Source organism: Podarcis tiliguerta (genome assembly GCF_965153285.1).
Source record: "Podarcis tiliguerta genome assembly, chromosome: 2".
NCBI lineage: Eukaryota > Metazoa > Chordata > Lepidosauria > Squamata > Lacertidae > Podarcis > Podarcis tiliguerta.
The window spans coordinates 36,150,104-36,169,889 of NC_139535.1; the positions used below are offsets into that span (position 1 = coordinate 36,150,104).

At 43.0% G+C, this 19,786-nt stretch overlaps 1 protein-coding gene across 1 annotated transcript in view; it reads right to left on the reverse strand.

Annotated features, from left to right (window-relative positions):
- Positions 1-11,534: 11,534 nt before the first annotated feature.
- The window catches only part of PLXND1 (plexin D1), a 156,077-nt gene continuing 147,825 nt past the window's right edge, over positions 11,535-19,786 (reverse strand). The window contains exons 34-36 of the mRNA XM_083429037.1: positions 18,290-18,430; positions 17,763-17,837; positions 11,535-14,158 (exon numbers count right to left, since the gene is read on the reverse strand). Of these exons, the coding sequence (XP_083285163.1) occupies positions 14,042-14,158; positions 17,763-17,837; positions 18,290-18,430 (333 nt within the window). The 3' untranslated portion in view covers positions 11,535-14,041. The remainder of the gene's footprint in view (positions 14,159-17,762; positions 17,838-18,289; positions 18,431-19,786) is intronic.

Sequence of the window (19,786 nt, forward strand, 5' to 3'; positions counted from 1 at the left end):
TGTTTTGAGCACTAGCCTCCCCAACTTGCCTGTGATTTCTGTATTGCAGAGAGCAATTGCTCTTCAGTGCCACCAAATTGCTAGCCATGTAGCAAAACAAGGGCAAATGATTTTGGCTTTCTCTGACTTCAGAGAATGGTGGTAGGATCAACATAATATTAAAGGGATTAATGCAGCTGTTAAACCCACCATTATGCTCCCTCTTCCCAAGCAGGGGGATGTTCTGGGCTGCTTTTCTTGGACTGAATTCATCTTTTCTCATTCTAGGGCTTATCTACACTTACCCTTTGCCCCACTTTTCCCAGGCATAAGTCTGTGCTTTAAAGCTCTGGGTCTGAAAGCCCCACTTTGCTGTTGCTCCAGAGTGTTCTCTTAGAAAACCCGCTCTTTAAAGCTGAAGCACAACAAAAGGCATCCAGAATTTTCTGTTGATTGCGGTTTGCTCCAATTCAGCCTTAAAGAGCAGGTTTTCATGGGGAAAGCTTGTGGGGGTGGGAGGGGTTGCTCAGACACAGAGCATTAAATCACAGACTGTGCCTGGAAAGAGCAGAGGAAAGGTAAGTGTGTGTAAGCCCCTAGTGCCCATCGACCAGTCCTAGCCACGGCGGAGAAAGCCCTCTTTATGATGACCACCAACCTGATAGAAGATGGAACTATTTGAACATTATCTGTGCTGGATCTTAATGAGTGGGAAGGGATATATGGGGAAATGTGCTTACACAGGTATCCCAGAATCAAACCATAAAGGGCTTTTTAGGGAAGTTGTTGTTGTTGTTGTTGTTGTTCTTCTTCTTCTTCTTCTTCTTCTTCTTCTTCTTCTTCTTCTTCTTCTTCTTCTTCTTCTTCTTCTTCTTCTGTTGGGAGCCACCCAGAGTGGCTGGGGAAACCCAGCCAGATGGGTGGGGTATTATTATTATTATTATTAGGTTTAGACCCGAAACAAACCCATAACCAGTGCCACTCACATTAAGATTGGTGTTTTGTGTTCCCCTTAGCAAATTCCAGAAATCTGGGCAGCTTGAAAACAACTTTCAAGCCTCACATCTGACACGTTTCAGGGGGTTCTAGTGCACAACAATTACCAAATCTCTTTCTTCCTAGAACAGGCATAGTTGTGAAATCAGTGGCAGCCAATAAAACATGTTATTGGCCACTCTCTCAACCAGGCAGCTTAAGTTCTGACTGATGTACTCCCAGACACTGAATTGGCTCTTTCTGGGGGGAGTGTTACCCCACTGGGCTATGATAGGCTTATTGAATTGGTCTCATCAGGCTCCAGTTCTAAATTATTCAGACACCGATACTTGACTGTGTTAAGTTCCCAAGCTCTGATGGCCCATTAACCTCCTTGATTTTGCACGAAAGACTGCCCATCTAAACTACTGGAGGCAAGTCTAGCTCTGCATCAGTGTGTTATGGTTTTGATTGACAAATTAGGCCTACTGTCTGATAGAAGGGTGGGAGGGAGATTAAATAGCCTAATATGGCACTGTTTCTCTTGTAAACAAAAGAAAATGACTCATCTGTGTTTCTCTCCTCTCTCCTCTCTCCCTGCTCCCCATCCCCAATCTTTTCAACAGATGCTAAGGAGGAGAAACCAAAAGCTGTGAGCAAAAAACCTAAGGCAAAATCCAGCAACGTTAAGTCTTGGATGCCAAATGAAGGACTCCCATCTGTTTGCCTTGCTCAGTGCTGCAAGCGCCTTAGTTGTGATTAGGAGCTACTTCTCAACAGTGTCGAAACTTGACAGTGTGGGGAATGCTGGAAGGGACCCAGCCTCCTGCCATGGAGGTCTGAAGTATTAAACTTTTCCCAAAGCTGCAAATTGAAGCAGAAAGTGCTGGATCCGATGTTTCCGCAATGACTTGTATTATGACAGCACGAGAGCTTACATTCCTCTGGTGAGAATCTGCAGTGTGTTAAAAGTGCTAGAACCCAGTTTTGTAGGCGCAAGCTTGCATACAAGCACATGCTGTTGCGACGATGTTGACCAAACTCTTGGATGCAGGCAGGCCAGCGTGCCTGCGAAACCCAAGGAAGCACTGAAGGGGAAAGATGCCAGAGCAGACAAGGAGCAGGGCATCCTGGAGAAAGCTGGCCAGTGGAACAAAGACAACCGCCCTGGCCAGCAAGAAGCAAGTTACAAGCTTTTCCCTTTTCACGTAGTCAAGTATTCACGAGGTTCATTTGCCACAACAAAAGTAAGTTGAACAAGGTCAGCTTGCTCTGACTCCACCATGTTTAATTTTGCTGTGACTTCACAACCATTCTGTAGGCAGTACAATCACATCTTATGCTGGGGTTCGGTTCCAAGAGTTCCACATCTACATGAAAATCACGTGTGCCCAAATCCTTGGAGCTGCCCTCATGCTAGTGAGCAAGAGGGAGTAAGACTCTCCTGTACTGTTAGGAGGGTGTTATATCTATAAAAAGGCGTTCCTATTAGGGGTGCCAACTCAGGGAGGCCAAGCCATTTTGGGGGAGGAGGCCAACCCCCCGACATCCCGAAGAATCGGGAGGGCAGCTCCTCCTCCTCCTGCTGCAGAGGGGGAGAAGGTTCGAAGCAGCTCCCTGCCAGTGGTGGCGCCAGAAGGAGGCGGAGGAAGAGCTGCCAGCCATTGAAGCCACGCTGTTCCTGCATTCAGCTCCTCCCAATCTCCTGACGTTACCTGTGCAACATTGGCCTCCCAATTGCCCTTGCAAGCTGGCGCCTCTGGTTCCTATACAAGAGGCATCACCATAACCTCATAAGCAAGAAATGAGAGTGTTATGTACTGAAGTTCTCACCCTGGGCCAGCAGGGGGATACTGTAGATAGTTTTCACTCAGGTCCACATATGCAAATAAGGGATTGAAAGTGATGTTCAGTGATTGGATAGTTACAGAAAGCGCTACAGTTGCATTGTAGTGAAGCTCTATATAAGCAGGCTGGCTGAACCCTTCAGTTCAGTTCTGTTCTGGCCTGTGCATAAACAAAAGCTGTTTGAAGAATCGCTGTGTTGTCTGATATGTTCACCCACAACGTAACAGAGATATTTCATTATACAGTGGTACCTCAGGTTACATACGCTTCAGGTTACAGACGCTTCAGGTTACAGACTCCACTAACCCAGAATAGTACCTCGGGTTAATAACTTTGCTTCAGGATGAGAACACAAATTGTGCAGCGGTGGTGTGGTGGCAGCGGGAGGCCCCATTAGCTAAAGTGGTGCTTCAGATTAAGAACAATTTCAGGTTAAGAACGGACCTCCGGAACGAATTAAGTTCTTAACCCGAGGTACCACCGTAGAAGTAAAGTTGAACTCAAGTTTCTCATCTCTAAGTTTCACCCTGCCAGGTTGGTTGACTGCCCAAAGTGTTGAAAGCCCCCCCTCCGCTTTGGGTAAGCTAAGGTGAAAAGTCCTTGTGGAAAGCTACACAAAAGTCCAAGGTCATTCTGTGGACTTGGCACCCTACCTTGCAAAATGAAGTATTTTATTTTTGTCCTGCATTGTCTTGACTCCTGCTAAAGGCTTCCTTGAAACCTGAGTGTGGCCCCGGCTGTGATGCATTCATTTCTTCCTTTGACCTTGTTAATTAGAACAATGATAAATGCCCTTCGGGTGAAATGGATCTAAGCTGAAAGTATGTGGCAATCTTCCAGTCCTAAGGAAAGAATGACACGGGACTAATTAACAAAACTCAATCAAGGGTTGTTCTACAAGGGCAGCCGTGTTCACATCTTTTAGCAGTGGAGGACGGTGTCTGCTTAGCCCAGTAGTCTGTGCGACGTTACAGCTCGAGCTTCTAGATAGTTAATAGGAATGATATACAGTTGAGTAGGTCAAAGCAATGTACTTAACTTCTTGAGAAAGGCAGAATTTCAGCTTCTCTGTCCCTGCCTCTTCCCTGTTTCCAGTCTGTGCGATCGGCAGTTTTGCTGCAGGTGGAAAAATATCCATGGCTGGTTCACACATGCACGAACGGATGTGTATGGATCTTTGCAGATCTAATGCCACATACAGAACATCCTTTTTAACAGTGTGATTTTAAATATTCAGCCAACATTAATTAACTGTAGAGAAGCCCAGGGGTACACATGAACTCATACATGAACAAACCTTAACAGTGCAAATGCCCCATCACTAAGTACCGCAGAGGGAAAAGGGGCTCTCCACAATGTAGAGCACTCTTTTTTTTATTAGAATCATGTAATTGTAGTGTTGGAAGGGACCACGAGGGTCATCTAAGCCAATCCCCTGAAATGCAGGAATTGGTTTGCCCCATGTGGGGCTCGAACCCATGACTTTGAGGTTACGACTCTCATACTCTGCAGACTGAGCTGTCCTTCAGGCTGTGCATGTAGACGCCCACTATGAATGGAGTTAATGGTACAACAAACTCCGTTCGAAAAATGGACTTTCCCCCATAAAATGGCAAATAAAGGCATCTGTGGGGGTTTTTATTCAGGAAGTAAAGTAGGCAACATAAGTCTCTGAATTAGGTACATCAGTTGAATCTGGAAGGGGTGGGATTCTGCTTGTGATTTGTGTGTGTTCCTCCGATGCCACTACAGTGGTACCTTGGGTTACATACGCTTCAGGTTATATACGCTTCAGGTTACACACTCCACTAACCCAGAAATAGTGCTTCAGGTTAAGAACTTTGCTTCAGGATAAGAACAGAAATCGGGCTCTGGTGGTGCGGCAGCAGCAGGAGGCCCCATTAGCTAAAGTGGTGCTTCAGGTTAAGAACAGTTTCAGGTTAAGTATGGACCTCTGGAACGAATTAAGTACTTAACCTGAGGTACCACTGTATACATTTTGTATGGTTTATTGATGCGTTATTCTCTTCTATGTGTACTATTATCTGACAATTGATATGGGAAACTGTATTTGATGTTTTGTTGTAATAATTTATTAAATGTTTTGTTGAAATAATTTATTAAGCAAACAAAACCCAGAGTTTGAAATATATTTTAAACAGGTACTATCTGAAATACCTCCATGTTCATTCCCCCAGCTGCATAACCTGTTTTTAATTAAAATTAGAAGTCTAACAGCCTTCTAAGAAATGCTCAGACTAGGCCTTCAATGGGTCTCTGAGGAAATGAAATTCCAGGACTATAGAGAGCAGAGCCTGTGACTGCATATGCCGATGACGTCACCCAGACGGTAGTATCTGACTTGTTCCTCAGAGGAGCTGGAGGCAACTAAATGTATGGGGAAATGGCTGGAGTTTAAGGGACAGAAAACCGAGTAAGTGGAAGCTGCTGCTCATTTTTGAGCCTACTTGGTAGCGAGGAGAGCAACATACTTCTCCACTATCACTGTGTCTGCTCCATGTTGACCTGTGAAGCTGCTCTGGGTGGTTGGCAGTCCATATATTTTCAGTAATTAATGTGTTTTTAGCACCTCAAAGGCTAATAAATTTATGATGGCAAAAGCTTTGGTGGACTGAAGTCTGCTTTGTCAGACGACATCTCATTTCATGCATCTGAAGTGGAATGTAATCTGTGAAAGCTTTAAACTAACCAATTTATGATGGCATGAGGTGCTTCAAAAACTTTCCTTGTTTTTGCTGCCACAGAGCAGCACAGCTACCTCTCTGAAAGTAACTGAGGCACTGCTGTTCAGAAAAACCCTAAGTGTTAGTGCTGTGTTCAGAGGCCTGGGACTCTTAGAAATAAGAACCTGGTCTCAGGATATGCTTATTAGATGGACAGGTTTTAGAGTTTCTTCCTTGGTTACAGACACAGCTTATCTACACTTAGGCTTTACTCTGCTGAGTAAATTTTTTTGGTGGGGGGCGGTCTTTGCAACCAGCAGTGAGGTCTGGGTAACCACGGTTGCCTTCTTCAGTGGATTTGTTCCACGACAGATCACATTTTTAAAAATCAGCAACTACATCATAGATTTTGATTAAAATTGCTGTACTGGCTTATCTCACATGTCAAAAACACTGGTGTGAATAAAAAAATCAGTGTGCCTTATAGTTTTCGAGTTATAGCTTAGTTGGTAGAGCATGAGACCTTGTGGTCCCTTCCATCTATTCTATGTGGTGCATGAAAAGTAGGAAAATGTGAGATGCACTTTAAAAAGCAATTTTTTTTAATGCAGGGTGGACTAAAGTCGCTTATGGGGCCCTTCTGGGATTAGGAGCCCTGAAGCTTAAACTTCATTAGTTTCATAGTAGATCTGCCCTTGTCTCTTTCAAGGCACATGTCCGCATTTAAAAGCTCCTTATCTGAGCTTTTCTTTTTTGCCCTGGAGCTTTCCCACTGAAAACCCGCTCTTAAAGTTCAATCGGTCAATTTGGAGGAGTCATATGTGTGGATAAGCCCTTAAATGTACTTAGCCTGGAGTACTGTGTAACCCTGGTCTGGCTCAAGGAATAGATCTGGCATAAGCTTTACAGGTAAAGGTAAAGGGAACCCTGACCATTAGGTCCAGTTGTGGCCGACTCTGGGGTTGCGGCGCTCATCTCGCTTCATTGGCTGAGGGAGCCGGCATACAGCTTCCAGGTCATGTGGCCAGCATGACTAAGCCGCTTCTGGCAAACCAGAGCAGCGCACGGAAACACAGTTTACCTTCCCGCTGGAGCGGTACCTATTTATCTACTTGCACTTTGACAGGCTTTCAAACTGCTAGGTTGGCAGGAGCAGGGACCAAGCAACGGGAGCTCATCCCGTCACGGGGATTCGAACCGCCGACCTTCTGATCGGCAAGTCCTAGGCTCTGTGGTTTAACCACAGCGCCACCCGCGTCCCAAGCTTTACAGGTAGACCCACCATTTAATGCAATGATGAATCGAGCTACGAACACTTACAATAAGCATGCAACTGGCAGAGTCAGTGTGGAGTTGTGCCTACAGGGTTGGGAGTTTAGGACCGGGAGTTAGGACCAAAGTGGGGCATGTCTTTACAGGAATAAAATGGTGCGCCTTCTTTTCAACATTTGTGATTGAATATGATATGCTATCTGTATCTTTGACAGTAAACTGCAGTCACAGTTCTGTGGTGGACAAAGAGAGTGAGTTTAGCCCTGCAATAGTTCTGCTGAAGCGCCTGTGGTATGGAAGTTTCCATTGGCACCCATGTAAATAGCAGTTTCATGGGGGTGGGGGTGGAAGCAGACTGGGAAATGGTCAAGCTCCCTCTCTCTGCCTGCTGGCGTTCTGATCCCAGTGCCACTTCTTGCACCAGCTATTTGCTAAAAAAAAAACGAGAGAGAGAAAAGATAAACTCAACATTCATCAGCTATTGTTAAAAAGAAATACATGTCACATTTAACCGTGTATACACACATTTTGACCCATAGCTCATGAAACCTGGGTTAGAATTGCCACTCAGCCACAAAGCATGCTGAGTTACCTTGGGCGGTTTGCTGTGTCCAACCTACCTCACAGGATCGTTGTGAAAATAACAATCAGTGCCTTGTCTTGAGCATCTTACAGGAAGAGTGCAATAAAAAAGCCCAGGTTACAATAATGAAATCATTAGCTGCATGTAACTTAAGGCTATTCAATCAGTATCAGGAAAGAGAAGGGTTTTCAACCCATGCTTCCCTAGTCAAAGATCAGTGCTCCTTTAGAGAGATGTTAAAAAGTGGAAAGGGGGGTGATGGAGACCTTCCACCTGCTGGGATTTCTAAAAGGCGATGGCTGTCAGTATCCACATATAACTGCCATCTTTACAGACTGATTGTGGTTTGCCCCAGCTAGGGTTCAAGCGGGAGTTGAGTGAAATTGTTTTCCTTGTCTGCAAGCTGGCTCAGTATCTTGGCTGATGCAGGTTTAATTGGACTGAGGATTGTATTCAGATTGTAATAACAGCAACCGGAGATGATCTATGTGACCTCTTCAGTATTTTAGCCAGCTGTTTGTGCTATATAGCATCAAAGTATTGACATATACATAGGTGAAGCAACACAGACCTACTTTGCTGGATGTCCTTCTCTTCCTCCTTTTTTGTTGCAATAGTTCAGGAGTGTTCAACATGGGAGAAATCATGGAATCGTAGAGTTGGAATGCCTTCCAAGAGAACGTAACAGATTGGTTACAATATTTTCAGTTAAATGAAATGTTTAAGAATGATAAAAAGATAGGATTTGCGTGTGAAATTTCAACCTTTCGGAGAGAAATAATAGAAAATGATGCAAAATTAATATCTAAAATGTACAGTCTGTTGCTGGAATGGGAAACGAAAGATGAAGGGGCCAAATCAGTTATGATTAAATGGGCACAAGATGTGGGACATAATATTCAGCTGGAAGAATGGGAAAAACTATGGAAGAATGATATAAAATTTACAGCAAGTGTGGCGATTAAAGAAAATTATATGAAAATGATGTATAGATAGTTTTTAAATCCAGTTAAATTAGCAAAAATGTATAAAACTAAGGAAAGCAAGTGTTGGAAATGTAAAGTAACAGAGGGGACATTTTTCCACATGTGGTGGGACTTTATAATTATAAATATTGGGCAATGATTTATAATGAAATGAAGATGTTTAAAACAACCTTTGTGAAAAAACCAGAAGCTTTCTTATTAGGTATTATAGGAGTGGACCTATCAAAATCACAAAAGAACTTGTTTATATATGCAACAACGGCTGCATGGACCTTATTAGCACAACATTGGAAAGAAGAAGGTGTCCCATATAAAGAAGATTGGCAAGTTAAATTAATGGAATATGATGAATTGACTATGAAATTAAGAGGAAGAGACGACAATGAATTTAAGGAAGAATGGAAGATGCTTATTGCAAATACTGTATACAGAAGCAATGTACACAGGTTACTATATTAGCAGGGTTTTAAGATTACTTGTAATTTTGTTATGAATGAATAGGGATTTAAATAGGCTAAAAGTTTAGCAATAGACATGCAGTATGTTGATACATAATAGAACCAAGGAAGGGATTAGAGCAGGCATCCCCAACCTGCAGCCCTCCAGATGTTTTGGCCTACAACTCCCATGATCCCTAGCTAAAAGGACCAGTGGTCAGGGATGATGGGAATCGTAGTCCAAAACATCTGGAGGGCCAAAGGTTGGGGATGCCTGGATTATAGGGAAGTCAATTTGTTTTGTTTTTGTATGCTTGTTTTTATGTTGGTTACTTTTGGAAAATTAGTAAAATGTTATCCCCCCCCCAAGGAATGCCCTCCAAGTGTCATCTAGTCCACCCACCTGTGATGTAGGCATCTCAACAAAATCATACCTGGCAGATGGCCATCCAACCTCTGCTTGAAAACTTCCAAGGAAGGAGAGACCACCACCTCTCATGGGAGAGTGTTCCACTGTCAAACAGCTCTTACTGTCGGAAAGTTCTTTCTGATTTTAGTCATAATCTCCCTTCTTGTCACTTGAATTGGTTCGTGTCCTACCCTCCTGAGCAGGAGAAAACAAGCCTGCAGCATCCTCCATGTGACAGCCCTTGAGATATTTGAAGATGGCAATTGTATCTCCTCTGCTTGCAGGGGGAGAAGATCAATATGATGGCTGTTGACTCTACTTCACATGCTCAAAGAGTTCCATGAGGGTGAAAGCCTGAGCAGAGCCTGCCATGTGAATTATTCCCTCCCTTCATCTCTCCAAGGTGCATACAGAAGCCTGTTGTCGCAAAATGGACCCTTGAACACCACGGCAGGACCAAGATCAGCTGGTGCATTCCCCCTCCACACCATCATTTCTACACAGCTGGACACCCAAACAAGATTATCATTTCTGTGTAAAATAAATGGGTGGAAGCTTATCTGTTTGACGTGTCTGCTAAGGAAGCTGATGTGTCTGTGGATGACCAGATGCAGAGGAGAGGAGAGGACTCCAAACCTTTAATACTTGTGCAAAGGAATGAATTTCAGCAGGTTTAGCTTTTCCCACATGAACCATTTCACTGGACAATATCCTCTCTTCTATCCCATGTTTGAAGGCATAATGATGACCATAAAGTTGTCATCACAATGCACTGAGTCTCTATGGACCATTGTGTATCTGCACCTCTCAGTTAACAATCCCCAATATCTCAAGAAGTGGTGATGAATGATGTTCCATAAATCCAGTGATTGAAGTGAGAGCAGCAATTCCCATATTAAAAAAAAAAAAAAAGCAGTTCTCACTTTATTCTGAGCAAGGCTGGCCCTACCATTAGGTACAAGGAAGTGGTTTCCTTGGGCATTTTTATATCATGGAAGTGCAGCAAATTTATTAGTCATGATTTTTCCTGCCAGGGACAGTGAGCGATGCTTGTAGAAATGATTATTTATTTAATAGGCACCAAAATCTCTTGGGTAGCTTTGTGTTCCATACAGTTTGACTTGAAGGAGCCACCTTGGACCAGCTAACTTTAGATCCAAAACCCTGTGGCCTTTTGTCCATCAAAAGCATATTGCACCACTTAAAGAGTTTTTCTGCCAGATGCCACCACTAACTTTGAGATTTCTAGTGTTATTTTTCTCCTCCATTTCAGCCTTGGTGAATAAGCTGTAGGTAAATCGCCCATGGTTAATTCTCACGTCTATCAATTATACAACCCGTAATTCATTGGGTGCAGTGGTTGGCGCACTATTAAATCAAGTTGCCAGGCAAGGAAATGGTCAGTTAAATTCTTTACCTGCTGGTAGCACAGGTTAGCAAGAGGCGGCCCTGGCAGATAGCTGAGTGGGGGCAGACAACCTGCAACAGGCTTTTTGCCAAGAAGTGAAATGTTGAGCCTGAAGCACTAGGAAGGCTGGCCAAGACTCAGGGTTCACAAAGGGCAGAAGAATGAATAGGGAGTGGATTACAAGGGACAGAGGAAAGGAGTGGCAAGGGAGCTGTGGAGGTTAAAGGACTGTGGGCCTGAAAGTCTACAGGGTATAAAACCCTCAAGTTCAAACCTGAGAGCTCTTTACTTTTAAAAGTGGCACCAAAGAAGGCACTCTATCAAGTGCCTTCCTTCATTCCCTTTTTCATGGCTTGAAAAAAAACACCTTGATTTAATTATCAAGGGATTCTCCCAGGGCCTGGTTGTGGCAGACAGTGAAGCCCAAGAGGCAATCTGAACTGATCAGTGAATCTGCTATGTAGTGATGTAGAGATATCAAACCAAGGACTGTTCCTCTAGGCAGGTTTTTGCATAGGAGCTGGAAGGAGACACAGCATGGCAAGTGGTGGTGAGAGCCCCAGAGCTTGCCTATTCCTCTACACATGATAGTGGTACCTCTGCCTTCTAAGGATCCCTTCTGCTGGACTGAGGGAAGTAGGCAAGGGGAGGGCAAGAGACCAGCCTAATCCTGCTTTGGTCCAATTACCCAGACCAATAGCCCACAGTTTAAGAGATTTCCAATTCAGTCTTGTACTACCAGAACCCAAAGCCCTCTTCCTCAAGACTGGAGCAGGTAGCTGGATTTTTTCTTCTTAAGGGTCCTGTTTAGAAACGGACATATTCCCACATACTTTTTAGTGGCTTTCATCATGTGGGTAAGTGAAGTTTCATATTGAAGCTGGACACATGGCATTCCAGTTGACTTTCGTTCCTCTCCCAAAGTTTTATGAATGGAAACACTCCGACACTCATTTTGATCACCTTGTTTTATTACAAAGATATTTCCCACCAAAGATTCTGCCACTTCCATTAAACAGCAGGTAGGGGAAAAACACACCCACAAAGAACATGACAGAATTAAAAATATATTACAATGGAGTTGGGTTCTGGGCAACAACACCAACCCTCAGATTCTAGTTTGTAGACAATTCATTTCAATGGTTGTAGCAAATATTTGGACAAAGAATTAAATAATAAAGCATATGCCATGATACACGTATGCTGCCAAGCACATTACTTGGAGCATACACACACACACACACGCACACGCACGCACACACAAACACTCAGGATATAGTAATATGTGAGGGGGATACAGAGATCGGTCCCTCTGGCCTGGTGGCCTGTCCAGACAGTGGCTTTCTGCAAACCCAATTAAGTGCTGAAACTGTGCTGATGCTTTCCAAAATTACAGCTGTCTGCACTGACTGGGCTAGAAAAAAATCTCTAACCCTGTCTCTGTTTTCCTTCAGCTCTCTCCTTCTCCCCACAACTGGTGGTCCAGCAGACTCTTTTTTCACATTCCTGAGTCAGCCTTCTCTGTATGTGTGTAGCTGGCAGCTCTTCACAGTTCAAAAAAGAAAAGAAAAGAAAAAAAGAATTTTGAAGGAAAAAAATCTCTTTCTAGGTTAAATGTAGCCCAGCTACATCCTTAAAGTTTCTCTTCTGCAGCCACTTTCTTAGCAAACAGATGTAGATTTCCTCAGTAAGCGTAATCTTCTGCAATTCTGTCTTTTTTTTCATGTCTTATATTCCTCTTTATTTTTGCACTGGATAAAATCTGTACTTTTAATATACCAATATATAAAATCCATCATGACATGTCGGTTCCCCACATAATATACTACACTATGCATTTCTGATATACTTGACAAAGGATAACTACCCATAACAATATTGCAATCGGGGAAAATAAACTGCTCAATTCCTACCCAAGTGATCAAATCTTAGCCTCATAAACTGTGGCAACTCCCCTTTAGACCTTGCCGTGGATGAGGTAGTGTATTTTTTTTTAAAGCATTATTTGGCAGTTTGTGACCTTGGCATTGTCAGCAGCATCAGCTGGCTTCAGTGCTCACGGTAAATCTGGATTTTGTTGTATGCAACAGCCATTGCCTTCAGGCAGCTACCTATTATACTAAAGAGGAATTCAGAGAGATAGAGAGAGAGAAAGAAAAAGAGACAATAGAGCTAGGACTACTGTGTATCTTCCTCACATTTGAGAAAAAATAATGCTTCCTAGTGTAGTCAGTGTAAAGGCATACGGGAAACAGTTAAGGGGCTTTATGTTTAAAACCAAATGATACTTTAATGATGCTGGCAAATATAGGATACTGCATTAAAGGATGTTACCTTATGCATGAAGTTGGAGCAGGAACAGACACTTCTTTTTTTTTTTTTGCTTTTGTGAAGCTACTAGTGGTCTTGCGTTAAGCCAATTGTGGATTTATGGTGAGCCAAGAGTTCAGCTTTGTACATTCCCTCTAAAATTGTAGGGGGGCAGAACAAAGAGAAAGAAGTGCATCCCTTTGACCCCCGAAGTATGTATATATATGTATTTTTCTCCTTCTAGGGAAAAATTATTCCTGGAGACAGATGGGCATTTAGAGGGGAATTTGTCGACTGCAGTTCAGTGTGCATAAACATCTGGGAAGCTTTGGGAAGCGGGAACAGCTGCACTGATTTGTTCTTTTTCAACATTGTCTGCTACACAATAATGATCCCTCCAGCAAGGTAACAGCCACTTCCGTTTGGGGGATAAAGTGCTTTCACATGTCTCATGACTACTTAGGAAGCAACTGCATTGTCTAGCCTGTGAGTTCCCCACCTCTTTTCAGCCTCGGATGAAGATGTGGTTATGCATGTACAGTACAAAAATAAAAGGCACAAAATACATCTAATGCAGCAGGCTGTGTACAGTAAATGGGTTCCCTGATATTTAAAGTACACAGAAGGGAGAGGGGGCACTGTTTTGCAGGGGCTGGGGAGTCCCCCTGTTGCTCCAAGGGCCTTTTGAAACCTTCATTCAGTGTTTCCCGAGACGTCTCTCTGCTTTTCTCCAAACCAGCTCAGCACTGTTTCCATACCCTGAGCTCTGGTTTACAAGAGTCTCTCTGGGAAAATGAATGAAAGGAAAGACGGCCACTTTGAATACGAGTAGGAGCTCTTCAGAAGGAGCTACTACATTTGGCGGCGCAAGTATTGTGCCTCTGTCTGAAAGATCAAATAAATTATGGGTGCTGTGCAGTGCAGATCACAGAAGGGATTTCAAGCTGTTTGGTGGCCAAACCCTCCCGTCGCCTGATGGTTCAAGGAGGCTGGCCAGACAGATGCACCATCAAGTTGGTTTCTTTATCATCACATACATACAACAGGCTGCATATTGACACACACAGATACTTTGAAAAGGTGTTCCCTAAAGGACAGTGCACTGTAGAGAAGGCCACTTCTAGACGTGGAGCAAAGTCCAGGTTGCCACCTATGCCTCGCTGCAGCATTCGTAAATGTTGTCTTCCATGAGTGCAATCACTTGCTCAAATTTGTGCTGCAGCTGCGTGCGCCTCGTCGTGGGGTTGGAGTCCAGCGCATTCACTATCTGTGGGAAGAGGGATTGAAAGAAAGAAAAACAACAACACCAAGATTTGAGATTGCAGGGTTTGAGATCCTTGCATTCCGCCAGTGCAATCCCAGGCATATCTACTCAGGAGCAAGCGCCGCTGAGTTTAATGGGGCTAATCCTCCGGAAAGTGTTCCAGGACTTCCAACAAATAATGGTTTCCCTGCCAAATAATTTCATGTCGTTCAAGAGCCTAAATCACACATCTGTTTAAGTCCATCTATTCCCTCCTCTCCCACGGCAACATTTCCCATCATTTCAATTCTCCATCATTTACCACCCTAATTCCTAAATACTTTGCTCTTTATGAAAGGGTGTTGTGTAACAGAGCTATTGTTCTCGGTTTAAGCTCAGCCTCTTGTCTCGCTATTTTGTGAACAGCATACTGCCACTTGATTGCAAACCAGGGTTTGTAACCCTGGTTTGAATGCCTGTATTAGAGCATAAACCACAGTTTCCTAGAAGTAATGGAAAACTGTGATTCTACAAATCCTGGATGTATTGCGTCGCCAATGACAGTCACACTCAGAGGAGACCCACTAAAATAAATTGCTTTCACTGGGTCTACTCTGAGAATGACTAATGGATTTCACCCAAAGCATTTGAATTTCATCCTCGTACTGTAGTTCTCATAGCTTTCACCCATATTGCGATATACAGATTCTTGCCAATGATAAGTGAATACATTTAGTAACTGAATCATAGGTGTGTGAGTTAAGTGACTTAATAAAACCCCCCTGTCCGCCAAACATTTTATGCTTATTACTAATTTTGTAGAAAAGCTACACCATGTTTTACTTGTTCAATACAATTGTTTTGCATTATTAATTTGCATGACCTCTCTTAGGCAAGGGAGGAATTCAACGTCTCACTAATGCAAGCCTTCTGTCAGGGCAAGCATTTCAGCTTGCGAGACTAAACAACCCCTTCTCTCTCCCCCCGCCCGCTGTTCTGGGGGTTCTTCTGACTCCTGCAAGCCAATTGTGGGGTGCATGGGAGGGAGCAGGGAAGAACAGTGCCATTGCACAAGTGGAAGTCCTTGTGCAGGGCTTCTGCTGGCAGACTCCTTACCAGAATTCTACCCAATATGTTTGAAATACTAATATTTTAAATCACTGCATATTAAATTGCTTTGGCCCTAATTGACTTGTAAGATAGGCTTGTTGTTTTTAATATCCACATAATACAGTGTCTTCTTGAGGTATCATTCCCTCAAAACCCACTAAACTTTGTGAATAAGTAACTGCTAAACATGTCCCTAATACGACTTTCTTCAATACACTGGACTTGCAACTTTGGGTTTGCTGTTTCTCTGAGTTGGTGGGTTAATGGCCATTTAACATTGTGACAAGTAAGGTTATCTCCTGAGCAGTTAGAATAACACCAGGATCTGTTTGTTTCTAAACATAATTAGAATTACTTGTTCCAAGGTGCAATATGTTTCACATCCACAATGAATCTCATCTGTCATCATTGTGCTTGACATTCTGTTTGTACGGATTGCTTCTCATTTTTTGGATTATACAATTTCCTGAATGAATTTGTTTTATCTTTAAATGTTGTCTCTGATGTCTTCATATAATTTATGACAAAGTTCAGAAAATTGTGCCAGTATATCATATCATATATCATCATATCATATCATATCATATCATATCATATCATATCATATCATATCATATATCATATCATATATCATATCATATATCATATCATATATCATATCATAAAAAGGGACAGGGACCTAGCAAACCACTTCCCAAACACTAACCCAAGTGGGATTTGGGCTCTCTACTCATTTGGCTTCTTAATGTGGGAAGATGGCAAAATTGTCACCCTGCACACTGCCCAACCTTGTCATTGTTCAAATAACATAGCAACAGCAGGTGTGCTTAGATACAAATGCTATAAAATTATAACTCTCTGGTACACAGCTGAACAGTTGTGTGCTTTTAACTGAATAAAAACAACATCTCCCGGTTTTGGATAAAGTTTTGATCACATATCTCAACCTTTGCTATGAAATCCTGATGTGCAGGAATCGCAACTGGATGGAAATTTCAGCTGGTGGTAGTAAGGTTTTAATTTAAGAAGTGTTCTAATTACACTAGGTTTATTTTTGTGTGTGTGGGAGCTCCATTGTCCTTTAAAAACCCATTTGTGGATGTTTAAGAAAGAAAAAAGCTGGCATTTGAAGCAAAGTGCTTGACAATGGTTGGTTGGTTGTTGTTTTTTAACCAGCAGTAACACAGGTCTGCTAGAAAAATTAGCAACAACAACAACAAGCTCTGCAATATAAATTCAGCACCTTCACCTAATGTTTAGGACCCTAAGGGCACAGCACAGAATCACAAAAGCTGGAAGCCTGAGCAAGGTCTGCTTCCTGCGGCCTTCTTTGTTTTAGAGCTGCAATCCACTAGACGAATTATTAAAAGTCATTAACTCCTTTTAGAGTTGATTAATGCATGCTGAGATATGGCCTTACTGTATCTGGACTAAGTTTGTGAATCAGTCATATGGCTGGCTTCACTGTGCATCTAGAGCAGGGATGGGGAACCTCTGGCCTGTGGCTCCCCCACAAGGCCAGCTTTCCCAGTACTGAGGTGGGTGTGGCTTGGCAGAAATGGCCTTGTGGGCCAAATGGAGGAGCCACAGGCCACATCACATGTTGTGATTCCTGCATTGCAGGGGGTTGGACTAGATCAGTGTTTCCCAACCTTGGGCCTCCAGCTGTTTTCGAACTACAATTCCCATCATCCCTGGCCACTGGTCTTGCTAGCTGAGGATTATGGGAGTTGTAGTCCAAAAACAGCTGGAGGCCCAAGGTTGGGAAATGCTGGACTAGATGACCCTCGGGATACATTCCAACTCTACAGTTCTATGATCCACCCTGGCATTGACTGGAAGCTGTGGGTAGATAAATGCTGCCTTGTATTCTTATCTCTGAACTTAGCACTGCCATGCTTAGGAGCTCAGAACGGGAGATAAAATCCCTCTGCTTGCTCTTTACAGATCTTTCGAGATACTCCCATCCCATGGCCTGGAGAGGGCTGGAAAAGCTGAACACTTGTGTATGCATGGATGATTGTGTGCCTGTGTTGTGAAAGTGTGTGGCTGCCAGCATGTGTGTGAGAGACACAGAAAGGGAGAGTGCGCAGTGGGCCTGCATGCCTGGTGCACGTGTTTGTGACAATGGGGAGAGGGGAAATAAAAGTATGTGCTTTTTCTTTTTCTTTTGAGATTTACCCCTGTCCCACCACTTCAATGTGTGCTGTAGAAGGTTGGCCAAATCTGAATTCAGCACTTGGGCTCAAATTGGTTCTCCACCTTGGGTCTGCATCAGTGACACAATAAGAAAAATCTTTCTGATAGCTGGTTGTCAGTGACTTGCTAATACCATGCACTGAAGAACAAGGATCTAGACTTGCAGTAAAGCTTCAGTGCAGAGGGCACGTGTTGAAATTTCATACGACTGTTTCAACCATCCATGCAAACAGAGCCTGTTTGCATTCAACCTGGGTCAACAGCACAAGGTCATGTGAATTGGCAACTAAAAGGGGAAACAGCGAAGAAAGATGCTTACCTGACTGCGGTATCTCTTGGCATATTTGTAAATTTCAGTCATGGCAACATTGGTGTTAAACTCATTCCGATATTTCTTCATAAAGGATAAAACAAACAGGGGAAGACTATTAATCAACATACACAAAATGATATCCATCCTGTTTGACGGAAATCAATTACACTAAAATGGTACTTGGATTTCATTGCGCTGTAAGCTAACATCAGCATATTTGAACTCTGGTTCTCTTCTAAGTTAGTTAATTAATATGTGACATACATAACTTCAGAGTTGCAGGAGGAAAAAATGAAACCAAGGTCAATCCCTTGATTTATACTTGCTTTGGCTCATGCATGGATTTGTTTGATCCTCCATGTTACTCTAAATAATATCACTTAGCATCTTTTGGCTACAGAACTTAAAAATATCTTTATATAGATTTGAAGTCAATGTTCTATATATTGGACATGACTAAAAACATTTGCTCCCACAATATGGGATGCTGATGTCATAAGCCATTGCTCTGAGTGGCGGAGCTGATTTCTTACCCTGGATTCCTCTGCCAAGTGTGCATTCATTTCCTGTTCACTGAGAGGTGGCATGTCATGGATCTGTTTGTAATACCTCTGCACTATTTTTCTATACTCCGGAATCTCCTTGGCGTACAGCAGTTTATTTGTAGGCGAGTCCTAGAGAGAGAAGAACAGGAAGAATCCATTGTTATTTCATTGACAATGATTAGTTCCCTTGCTATGTGATCCTTAGTGGGCATAATATTGGCATCAGTTTAAGAACGTAATATACAACCTTAAGGAAGAAAATTATATGCACCTTGCCATTTAAAACAGAGACATGCAACAGCACATTCAAGGCATGGGGTTGTATCCAACAAAGTCCTCCTGTTAGCTCAATGATTTTCACCTGCACAACAAGACTTCCTCTCCTTGCATGCCTCCCTCTCTGCCCTCCCCGAGTCTGTTTTGGAAGTTCCTCCAATCCTCCAGAGTCGATTGTGTGTGTGTGACTGGGGAGACACGGGGGAAGTCCCAGTGTGCTAGTGGGATGGCTTCACTGGATAAAAACCCATTGAAACCACTGTATTGGTAAACACAATGTAACTGTGCATGTATATTGCAGTGTGTAATACATATAATTAACCAGGATCATTTGCTGACATGCGTACCTGCAACAGCAAATGCCAAAGCTATCCGATTTCTAGAAGAGCCACCAGAAGCTTCATGTGGAAGGGCTAAAGAGCTTATGTTATCAACATATTGCCAACATTGCACAGAAACTGGGTTTGCCTCTCATTATTTGCCAATACTGCAAGGAGGAGTAAGGGCATTTACACTTCCTTAGTCAGATCTGTAAAAATGCAAGTGAAGCTGCCCACATTAAAAACTGACCAGCCGCATCAGTCTCCAACTCTGTTTCTTAGCTCAATCCACCAGTGTCCCTACTTACTGTGGATTAAAAAAAGAAAGAAAAGAACTTTAAGACCCCATGAAATGAGGGGTCAGGATCCTTTAGATAAGTCTAGTGAGGTACTTGACTGAAGTTAGCAGCTTTTAAATCATTGGGGTGGGGAGAACTGGGTCCAGGAAAATAATGACGTATTATAAACACATGTCACTGTATTTTGATGCATGGGGTTTATTTCCCCCACTTTACTCCACAATGCAGCCTTTTATGCTGTTGTATTCTTTGAAACCATTTCCATCTGCTGTCTGACCCCAGCCGACCCGTTTTCTGTCCTGACTTAGGGTTTGACAAGGAAAAACTGTAGATGTTTCATAACAGATGCAAAAATGTTCAGAAACCCAAACATACACAACCGACACATCTCATTACAATGTCACCTCGTGTTAATCTCTCTGGGCGAAGCAGTTCCCAATGTGCAGAGGGGAATGCTCAGCTGCAGTGGCTTGCATGGGCCCTCTCTGCACCGCAGCTCTGCTGCGCATTCACGGCAGACGGGCCAGCATTGAGACGTATGTGATTTACAACATTCCCTAATAAAATTTATTTATGCTAGAAAGTTTCAA